The sequence below is a fragment of the Apiospora aurea genome, assembly GCF_038362705.1.
Source record: "Apiospora aurea strain CBS 24483 chromosome Unknown utg000005l_segment0_segment0, whole genome shotgun sequence".
Classification (NCBI taxonomy): Eukaryota; Fungi; Ascomycota; class Sordariomycetes; order Amphisphaeriales; family Apiosporaceae; genus Apiospora; species Apiospora aurea.
The window spans coordinates 5,802,175-5,813,529 of NW_027117392.1; the positions used below are offsets into that span (position 1 = coordinate 5,802,175).

General features: G+C 54.8%; 2 protein-coding genes across 2 annotated transcripts; both read left to right on the top strand.

Annotated features, from left to right (window-relative positions):
- Nucleotides 1-3,102: 3,102 nt before the first annotated feature.
- Nucleotides 3,103-6,851, top strand: PG986_008305 ((Trans)glycosidase; the record flags this gene model as incomplete). Its single annotated transcript, XM_066844527.1, has 11 exons — nucleotides 3,103-3,236; nucleotides 3,320-3,368; nucleotides 3,441-3,484; nucleotides 3,560-3,701; nucleotides 3,821-3,973; nucleotides 4,087-4,470; nucleotides 4,569-4,619; nucleotides 4,690-4,753; nucleotides 4,819-4,982; nucleotides 5,060-6,625; nucleotides 6,648-6,851. The coding sequence occupies 11 exons, from the start codon at nucleotides 3,103-3,105 to the stop codon at nucleotides 6,849-6,851; spliced, it is 2,955 nt and encodes a 984-aa protein (XP_066700639.1).
- Nucleotides 6,852-8,779: 1,928 nt separating this feature from the next.
- Nucleotides 8,780-10,416, top strand: PG986_008306 (uncharacterized protein; the record flags this gene model as incomplete). Its single annotated transcript, XM_066844528.1, has 2 exons — nucleotides 8,780-9,108; nucleotides 9,207-10,416. 2 exons carry the CDS (start codon nucleotides 8,780-8,782, stop codon nucleotides 10,414-10,416), a joined length of 1,539 nt encoding a protein of 512 aa, XP_066700640.1.
- Nucleotides 10,417-11,355: the final 939 nt, after the last annotated feature.

Here is an 11,355-nt window from a genome sequence, read left to right on the forward strand (position 1 = left end):
CGACGAGGCGAACACCTGGGCAGGTAGCTGGGTGGCCCGGGGGGGTGTCGTTTTTTTTTGTGTGTTTTTTTTTTTTTTTTTTTTTTTTTTTCATGCTCTCGGATGCTGCCAGGCCACGCGCAGACCCAGTCGGTGACAGCGGCATGGGGGGTCTCGCATTGCTTTTCCTGGTGTTTTAGATGAATGAGTCCCCCCAGGTAAACAGCTGCCACACAGATTATGCGCGCTCCAGGTTACAATCCGCAGCACCAGCCACCAGCCATTTCCGAACAAACCCTCCTCATACCCCTCGTGCCCTCCCCTTTTGCGCCGGGCCGCCAGGTCAGAACGACTAATCACTTGTCACTCTCAGCTGGGCCGTTGATGAGATATTCCTGCAGCGAAGCGAGCTTCGACCTTCGAGAGGACCTAGACCTTGCGGGCGGTTGTCTAACTGAGGCTCTACCTTGCTCTACCTTGGAAATTGAGAGTCCGTGGCGGGGTATATGTCGCCAAGTTGCGCATATGTGCCTTGATTCCAAATGCAACTCTAAATTCCCAACGGCTCCGTCGACGTTGCATTCCACCAGGACGTTTCCTCGAGCAGACTACTCGTTCGGTCTCTAGTCCGCGTTTCGATGTTTCTTCTGAACCTGCTCTGGCGTTTCGGCGGAATTGCTAGCAGTAGATCACATAAAAACGACGACGGACTGCCGTTGTGGTATCGGCAAAAACAAGACAAAAAAAAAGAAGGATCTCGGGATGAAAGAGAAAGAACAGGTGAATCGTCCATCTAATAGTACGATTCTGCGCAGATCAGACGCACATCAAGCAATGCAATCTCGGATTTTCAGCATATGATGAGGTTCACTCTCTTTTCATCTCTATCTGCTGCCGCTTGTGACATGGTGAGTAGGCGAGGTCCAGCCATGGTCAGCCCATCCCAGGGCGAGGTGCACACGATGCCTTGGAAGATGCAGGCTGATGGGCGCCCCCAAATGCAGCCACCCACCGACCGACCGCTCACTGCCTGTCAAAATGTCAAGCTGGCTGGCTGGAGAGCATCATGAAGTTCTTCCCAGTTTTTTTTAAAAGTTTTTTTTTCCTGGCATGTGTAGCCCAAAGCAAAGCCCTCGTCCCCTCCATCTAATCCACTCTCCACCTCTGTGCGCATGCATACGAGCGAGCGAGCGAGTTCGACACGAGCATGCATGCGTGTGCGTGTGCGTTCGTTCCTGTCCACCGCCCACTCTCTAATCCACGCTGCCACGCTGCCACGCACTGCGGTTTTTGCGTACCTGCATAAGCTCAGGCACTTTCTCGAGCCTCCGTCTCCTTTGGGCCTGTTTGTGACTCGGAGATTTGACGATGGGCTCCATCGGCCCCCCACCATCTTTTGCAATTGCAAGAAAGAACCCGTGAGCCGTCACCGTTCCTAGCGGGCCTTTTTGCCAGAGACCAGACGGCGAGAACGGGTTAGTAGTAGCAGGCAGAACAAGACAACCTTGGCACCGTCGGTATTCTCCGCTCGCGACTCCTCTCTTCTTATTATTAGCAAAGGGCTAACTCATCACACCGACCGGGCCAGTTTCATGCTGTTCCCTAGTCGACTGGACTGCCCTTTTTTGGCGCGTCTCGGCGTGTGTTAGGTACATACATGTAGGTAAGTAAGCAAGTAAGTAGGCATCAACAATATTTTGGTTCTGGTTTCGGCCTTTGGAGCGACGGATGGATGGCCCCCGTTTGCCCACATACACATTCCAAAAGCCGGCCGACACGAGCGTCGAAGCAGAAGAAGAAGCACGCTGAGGTCCGAAAAGGCTGTCAATCTCCTGCGTTGGCCAATCACACGCCGGCTCAGTATGCAACTGCGCCGATATTAGTAAAACCTGCATACGCAGCAATAAAGTCTTCCCTATCGTAAAAATGCAAGTACGCGCATGCATGCAGGTACCGATGGCGCCGGTCGTCATGTCACAGCTGCATACGACTACCTACATTGATCATGTAGAGCAGGCCCGTCTGGTCATGTCGTCAGCCAGCTCGGTCAATCGGCCTGTCGATGGAATGAATGCTGCTGCCCGTCCCTTGCTTGTAGATAGATAGATAGTCTTGGTCTCTGTCTTACACAAAGTCTCGGACGACGCCCAGCCAATGACGGCTCTTTTGGCCACCTGGATTCGGAGATTTTGTTTACCTTCAACGCTGAGAAGAAGCAACAGCCGCATCGTAAATAGTCTATCTGCACCACACATCTAGCTGGAGGGGGGATATTGGCCTTTCTGCATCTCATTGGCTTCGTTTTTCTGCTCTTGCTTTTACTCCTCCCCCCTTTTTACTCTCAGCTACTGGCTAGTTGCGGTGGCGCGCGCAAGCGTAACGTCAACAGATAGGCGGGCTGTAGATCTGGATGTTGGTTGTAAGTCTGTCTTTTTGCACGCTCGACCTAATATTCTTGCAGGATGCCGAAGGCTACGCTACCCTACAAGGAACAGTCAACGTCATCTTGAATCGTAGCACTGCAACCGGGGACTATCCCCCCCCCAAGCCCAGGAGGGGCATCTCCAAATTTACAACCTTGGTAGAGTAAGCTTAAAAAGCTCCTAGGGCAGGAATTTGGAGCAGTCATTCCGGCAATGGGTGGCAGCAATGAAACAACAGCCAGGTATCGGCGAGAATAGTTGGCAGCAATTGAATAAATAGCAGGAACTGGGTCGGCCGTCAAAGCCGTATGAAAGCATCCGGAACAGCAAGGGCTGCATTTATGTGTAGAGTGTTGCCGATTTGCTCGTAATCAATCCCATTCGCCGACTTACATGCATGGATCTTAGCCAGAATAGTATGTCAATTCCAATTCGAGTTCTCTGATTGCTGGAATTCCGTCGCTCCCAAGAGGCTCAACCAGACTTCAACATCCGCCTCCGCACTCAGCGGTCAATCTATAGTATGCGGGGTAGATCATCAGGTCTCGTGTGAAGGCTCTCGGTACACGCCTGAGGCAGGGCGATGCTCGTAATATATAAGTTTGGTATATAAAGGCATGCAGATAGTGAGTGCAATACGAGACACGTTATAGTGCCTGATGCAGATTGTTGCCTTGTAATATCTACGTTGGACTTGACCATGCGGCTCTTCTCGGCCTTCGTCTTCCTATGCGCACTCATCACCAGAGCTGCGGCAACCTCGAATAATTTGACGGACCGGGTGACGTGGGATAGATATAGTCTGAGTGTCAATGGGAACCGAACTTACATCTAGTCAGTGCTCCCTGCCCTGGAACTACATATGAAAATGTGGTTCATGATGTGTCGCTGCGATACTGACGATGCCGGACCGAAAGCTCAGCTGAATTCCACTACCAACGACTTCCGGTTCCAGAACTATGGCCAGTGAGTAGATACTCGAGTAGACTGCTCTGGCCCATGAAAGTCACACAGATGTCATATCTAACCAGCTCACAGGACATTTTCCAGAAGTTCAAGGCAAATGGGTTCAACACCATCAGGTATTCACTCGCCTACTCGTACCCGAAATCAAGAGCTGCAGCAGCTGAAGACCCGGCTGACCAATAAACACACAGCATCTACTTCTTCTGGTCGTACCACAGCGCCGCCGAGGGGGTCTACGACTTCGAGACCCCGGGCAAGGACGTACAGCGCCTCTTTGATGACGCCAAAGAGACAGGGCTCTGGGTCATTGCTCGAGCTGGGCCGTATTGCAATGTGAGGAAAGCTGAACTTGTTCTTCCTGCCCCCTCTTGTCTCGGATTTCCGAATGGAACGATATCAGATTACACGAGCATTTTCTTGTACTTCACGTGATTACTGATCTATGCGAGCAGGCCGAGACGAACGGCGGCGGCCTCGCGCTCTGGGGCAGCGACGGCAGCCTGGGCAAGATCCGCACCGGCGACGAGACGTACCACCAAGCCTGGCTACCATGGATCACCAAGATCGGGAGCATCATCGCAGCGAACCAGATCACTGAGGGCGGAGTACGTTCCTTCTTTCTAGTGTCACATCGTTGCCTCCTACTCTCACTTACACAATCGACTCCTCGTCTTACACGAGACCGAAAATCCGACTAACCCCCAACCCCCTCCCAAAGCCCGTAATCCTGAACCAAATAGAGAACGAATACCAACAGCCCGGCTCTCCGCACACCCCCGACGCGACCCAAGTAACCCACATGCAGCAGATCGAGGCCGCCTTCCGGGCCGCGGGCGTGGTCGTCCCCTTCACGCACAACGAAAAGGGGATGCGGTCGCAGTCGTGGTCGCGCGACTACCAGGACGTCGGCGGCGCCATCGACGTCTACGGGCTCGACAGCTACCCGGGCGGGCTCTCGTGCACGAACCCCGACACCGGCTTCAACGTCGTCCGGACCTACCACCAGTGGTTCCAGAACTACTCCTTCACGCAGCCCGAGTACCTGCCCGAGTTCGAGGGCGGCTGGTTCTCGAACTGGGGGAGCGACACCTTCTACGACGAGGTGAGTAGCACCGACATTCGTAGCAAACAGAACATAGTTCCCTGTGGTTTATGTGAAGAAATATGTTACTGATAATGGAGAGGGTCGGCTGACGATAGTGTGCAACGGAACACGACCCAGCGTTCGCAGACGTCTACTACAAGAACAACGTATGTGCAGAAACCCCTATTTACAAATCGCTACAGATGACCGACCGACAAACTAACACGACTGGGGCAGATTGGCCAGAGAGTCACTCTGCACAACATATACATGGCCTACGGCGGTACAAACTGGGGCCAATGTAAGAAGAGCCCAGCCCTCTCTCTCTCTCGTGCTGCGCATATACACTGACCTAAACATGTGAAGCCGCTGCACCCCAAGTCTACACCAGCTACGACTACAGCGCCCCTCTACGAGAGACGCGGCAACAAGGGGACAAACTCTTCCAGACCAAGCTCATCGGGCTGTTCACGCGGGTATCGCCTGATCTCCTGAAGACCGACATGATCGGGAACGGGACTGGCTATCGAGTACGACGGAACATTATTTTCCTTCCCCCCTTTTTCTATTTTCCTTTGTGTGGTATGACTAACAAATAACTCGACAGGCCTCCTCGACCTCGGCCTACAGCTGGGTCTTGAACAACCCCGACACCGGCGCCGGATTCCACGTGGTCCAGCAAAACAAGACGCCCTCGCGCGAGAACATCTCGTTCTCGGTCGACCTCGAGACCAGCGCAGGGCCCATTACTATTCCCAAGGTCGAGCTCGGCGGACGGCAGAGCAAGATCCTGGTGAGCGACTACGCATTCGGTCGCCATGCCCTGCTGTACTGCTCGGCAGATATCGCGGCCTACGGCGTCTTTGGTGACGATGTCGACGTCCTCGTGCTCTACCTCGAAGAAGGGCAGGCCGGTCATTTAGCTTTTAAAGAGAGTGAACCATTGACTTATGACGTTTACGGTGATAGCGCTTTCTCCGATGATACGACGATATCGGGAGCGGCTAAGAATGCATTTACGTACACGCAAGCTGCCGGGACGACAGCCGTTCGGTTCTCCAACGGGGTTTTGGTATACCTGCTCGACCAACCTACAGCGTGGCGGTTCTGGGCACCAGCCACGACGTCCAGTCCCGCCGTGATGCCCCATGAGCAGATCTTCGTGCTCGGACCCTACCTAGTCAGAAGCGCATCCGTCCAGGGGAATGAGCTCCGGATCGACGGCGACAGTGACGTCGTCACAACCGTGGAAGCTTACACGGGAACACCTATTGACGCCATCGTTTGGAATGGCCAGACCGTGACCGCCGTCAAGACGGACTACGGTTCGTACAAGATCAACATCACTGGCCCGGCGTCTGAGGAGATCAACCTCCCGAAGCTAGCGAATTGGCGGTCGGCAGACTCGTTGCCCGAAGCCAAGCCTGCGTACGACGACTCAAGATGGACCGTGTGCAACAAGACCTCAACGCTGAGCCCCTCGGCCCCAGAGACGCTGCCGGTCCTCTTCTCGTCCGACTACGGCTACTACGCCGGGGCGAAAGTGTACCGGGGCTACTTCGACGGGACCAACAGCACGACGACATCCGTCTATATTTCGGCGTCCGGGGGTCTCGGTTTTGGCTGGAACGCCTGGCTGAACGGGGAGCTCATTGGGGGCCATCCGGGAAACGGCAGCCTCACGAGCACCAGCGCTACGCTGGCGCTCCCTCGCGCTGTGCTGAAGCCGGAGAACAACATGCTGACCGTCGTGGTCGATTACCACGGCCACGACCAGGCGTCGACGGCCAAGGGCGTCCTGAACCCTCGCGGTCTCCTCGGCGCATACCTCCTGCCTATTGGGACGAAGCAGAACACCGGTTTTAAGCTGTGGAAGATCCAGGGTAATGCCGGTGGTAGTGCGAACATCGACGCCGTCCGCGGCCCAATGAACGAAGGAGGCCTGTACGCCGAGAGACTCGGGTGGCATCTCCCTGGTTTTGACACCGCCAAATTCGACGAATCCAGCCCTTCGCAGGGGCTCGCTGGACCAGGCATCCGATTCTACGCGACGGATTTCGAGCTAAACCTCGATGAGGATCTCGACGTGCCCCTCGGTGTTGAGCTCTCAGCGCCTGCTGGAACGGTGGCGCGGGTTACGTTCTGGGTCAACGGGTACCAGTATGGAAAGTATGTGCCTCATATCCGCCCCCCAGACGGTGTTTCCCATCCCTCCAGGCGTTGTCAACAACCGAGGCAACAACACGTTGGCGGTTAGCCTGTGGGCGCAGACCAGCGCGGGAGCCAAGCTGGACGATGTCAAGCTGGTCATTTATGGGCAGTACCAGACGAGCTTCAAGTTCGCACGAGATTGGAGCCACTTGCAGCCGGAATGGGCGGATAGGAGCAGCTATGCCTAGCAGCCAGCCGTGAAGGTCCCACGCCTCTCGCCCTGTCTATAGAGCAAAGATCCGTGACACGACATGTGCTCGGTTGAAGCCAACATATCCTGTTGTAACCTCATCTTGATTGCCCCGATTGCGTGTGTGAGCTCATGGGTTTGCCTCAGAGATGGCTTAGAAGCAGACTGAGTCAGTGAGTTGTCGTTGCCATCAGGCTGGTGGCCAGCAAACAGTCATAGCCAGACTGCTGTGCTGTCCTCGTGGTTTGTCAAATTAGTCTCGTCATCGACATTTAAACATTACAACTGTAAATGACGGAAGTCCGCAGAAACCTTTTTTCTTCGAATGAAATCAATCCATTTCAGAAATCAAGTGGTTTCCTCCCCGCTCTTTCCGTTAGGTTATCATATTAGAACTCGAATCAGAATCAGGATCAGGCGTAGTAATGATGCATGACACATGCACGTCTATCACTCACCATGGGTCAGTTTACACGGCATCTAGCAGTACTGCTAGAGTCTGCCTTGCTCGGGTAGAGGTCCGACTAGATTCGGATGAGAGGAGAGCCCTATTCTACTAGGTAGAGATGCCGGCCTGGTAGTATGTGCCTGATCGTGTGTAGGTACTTACATAAGTAATCTCCAAGTTGATAGACTGGCTAGTGGTGGTCAGCTGCGTAACGGCAACGGGGGGTCGGGTCTGTATAGAGCCGTCTTGACTAGCTTATCGATACGCGCGCGTTGGCAGGCAGCTTGATAGGAACCGTGTAACGGCATGCAGACGACAAACAGCCCCTTACAGGTTTGTTGGAGCTTTTACCAATTGATTGCCACATAGCTACCAAGAGTAGGATATCGAGCCCGCCTCGCCAAGCCTCGCGCCCAGCGATGTCGGTCACAGAATCGTGGTATCAATCGTATCAGTCCCGTCTTATCAACGGTAATGTTCTCGCATGGACATGCCTCATTGAGCTTAGCCGGTCGCGAGCCCCAGGTACTGTACATATGTGGTGGGCGAGTGGGGTAGCGTGGCCTTGGAGGCGACCGATAGAGCCCACGATGAATTCCGTACTATGCGTGGTCACGCTGGGTCTAGAGCTGCTAGGCGCTGCGCAGGAGGCAGGAGGCAGGAGGCAGGAGGCAGGAGGCAGGTTGACAGGAGGCAGTATACTCAGGGGGGGCTTGAGGGAATCTCGAGGCTGAGGGACCGAATGAGGCAATCTGATGCGATAATAGTTGGTAATATTGCAGCGTGCATCGGGTTTCGGCGAGTGTGATGGAAGAAGGACACCCTTGGACACGCTTGGAGACTGCTGAAAACCCTTGACGTAACGAGGGGGTGCGCCAATGAGCGCTGGCCGTTCAACCCCGCAAAGCTTGGTATGCCGGCTGCCCCTCCGTTCTTTTGGGTCCTTCCCTCCTTCTAACGGACCTGGATTTGGAGAAAGGGCAGGAGGGCAGCGATAAGGGTGTCTCGCCCGTGGCTCTGGCCTCTGGCCTCTGGCGCGCGCGCTCTCTGCTCTCTCGGCCTGGCCTGCATCGAATGGCCCTTCTCGGCAAGTCTAGTCCATCATGTAGCCGTCGGTCGGGACGGTACCTCAGGCAGAGTCATAAAAACTCAGCGAACCCAGTGGAAATGTAATCCGATCCCATTTGACTATTAGTCTCCTCTCCTCTCTTCTCCCCCTCCATAGTTTGCTCCTCCTGCTCCTCCTGCTCCTCCCTCCTCGCTTGGACAATCCCAATTGAGTTGGTGTGGATTTCTCTCTCATAATTCTTTCTCGTTTGGCCCAAACATTTTCATCAGATCAGATTAGACAAAAACCCATCTCTCGTGCTACTAGCTGCTCAGTAGCACGCCACGGGCTTATCTTTGGTTTGCCTTGCTTGGGAACCTGGAACGGCCACAAGCCAGCATCCCTCTCACGTATATATAAACCCGTCGCCATGGCCGCTCTTCGTCACAGTGGTATGCGACCACTCATCCTTGCTGGAAAGCGACTCTCTGCCCCCTCAGCCGCGGCTCCCAGACTGTCCTTAACCCAATCCATCACACGCCCATTCTCAGTATCCTCATCCAAGATGTCTTCCAGCTTCTACCCCGGGGAGCCGGAGGCCCCCGAGCTGAAGACGGGCATTCCTGGCCCCAAGTCCCAGGAGCATATTGCCAAGCTGGACAAGGTCTTCGACACCCGAAGCTTGAACATGCTGGCAGACTACACCCAGAGCTTCGGCAACTACTTTGTCGACCCCGACGGCAACAAGTTGCTTGATGTGTAAGTACCCATTCTCGCGCTCACCAACACACACACACACAGAGAGAGAGAGAGAGTCGTGGCGATAGGAGGGAGCTTTGACTGACACGCCGCTCCAGCTATGCCCAGATTGCTTCGATCCCCCTCGGATACAACAACCCGGCCCTCAAGAAGGCTGCCCAGAGCCCCGAGATGATCGATGCCATTATCAACCGCCCCGCGCTGGGCAACTTCCCCTCCCACAACTGGGCCGAGATCCTCGAGACCGGTATCCTCAAGGTTGCGCCCAAGGGCCTCGACCAGGTCTTCACTGCCATGGCTGGCTCCGACGCCAACGAGACCGCATACAAGGCCGCTTTCATGTGGCGCCGCATGAAGGACCGTGGTGGCCCTACCGTCGAGTTCACCGAGGAGGAGATGCAATCCTCCATGAACAACCAGACGCCCGGTGCTTCCCAGCTGTCCATCATGTCCTTCAAGGCCGCCTTCCACGGTCGTCTCTTTGGCTCGCTCTCCACCACGCGCTCCAAGCCCATCCACAAGCTCGACATCCCTGCCTTCGACTGGCCTCAGGCCACCTTCCCCCTGCTCAAGTACCCGCTTGAGGAGCACGCCGAGGAGAACGCAAAGGCCGAGGCTGACTCGATCGCCGAGGTGGAGGACCTCATCAAGAACTACCACGTCCCGCCTTGCGCCGTTATTGTCGAGCCCATCCAGTCCGAGGGCGGTGACAACCACGCCTCGCCCGCCTTCTTCCGCAAGCTGCGCGAGGTCACGGCCAAGCACAATGTTCTCCTGATTGTCGACGAGGTCCAGACCGGTGTCGGTGCTACCGGCAAGTTCTGGGCGCACGACCACTGGGACCTCCCCTCGCCGCCCGACATGGTGACTTTCTCCAAGAAGGCGCAGACGGCTGGCTACTACTTCGGCAACCCGGAGCTGCGGCCCAACAAGCCCTACCGCCAGTTCAACACCTGGATGGGTGACCCCGCTCGCTGCCTGCTTTTCCGCGCCATCATCGACGAGGTCCAGCGCCTCGACCTCGTGGCCAACACGGCTAAGGTCGGCGACTACCTGTACGGCAAGCTCGAGGCCCTTGCGCAGAAGTACCCCGAGGAGTTCAAGAACCTCCGCGGCAAGAACCGGGGCACCTTCATCGCCTTCGACAACCCCAACCGCGACCAGTTCATCGCCAAGGTCAAGAAGCTGGGTGTCAACATCGGTGGCAGCGGTGCCAACGCCGTCCGTCTCCGACCCATGCTCATATTCGAGAAGCAGCACGCGGATATCCTCCTGGAGACTCTGGAGAAGGCTGTTACTAGTGCCTAGATTGATTCAAATCTTGCATGAATGAGCATCGTTTGGGGGTATCGGAACACTGTAGAATTGGGCATTGAATGAGACACAGAAGTCACTTGGGGTTTGGGATATTTGCAAGGGGTTATCTTGCTTTTGGTTTAGCATTGGGTTGTTTTTGCTGGGTTCTGAATTTTTACAGAGTACTCATTTTTCAAGCGCATTGGTTGGTGTTCTTCGAAGACGAGACGCCCACCGTCCAAAACCGTTGTTTGGTCGGTTTAGTTACACACAATACCAGCGTTCATGAGAGCAGCGTCATCATCAATAAAATGATACAACTTCACCTGATTTGGCCTCGAAACAAGTGACATATGTATGCAAATAGGGCAGTAGTCCTGTGCTTGATGAGATGGCTTTTTCTTGTATATTATGCTTGGTTCTAGTTTGATAGAAGCCCCTGATTGACCAATCCGCCAGCCCTGGTTGGTGGTGGCTGATAGATTTGGTGATGCGGCAGGGTATATTGATTAATACATGGGGCTTCCGGCCCGCTCTTCTTCTTTCTGTTCTCCCTTGCTCCGTCAAGGTGTAGAGTTACCCTCAAGATCTTATATGCAATGAACCCTGTGCCTCATAGAAAGATATATTCCCTCGTGTCATGCAGGGAGGATATGGGTATATACCAAAACATCCCCTAGTGGTGACGAACCAGCCACTTTTTGCTGCAGATATGAACATTTCCCTTTTGCCTCCGGGGACTTTGATGATTCTCGTGGACCGTTTCGGATTTTTCTCCGCTTTCTTCCTCATATGGCTGGATCGCCGACTTGCTGGTTGGCAATTGAGTGCCCAAGCCCTTTAAACAGATGTCGTTGCCCGTCTTAATGCCAATGTATTGCCCACATTCTGCACGGCCTGGGCCCGAGCTTGGTCGGGTCTCGTCCAACCGGCAACAATGAACACCGCCGC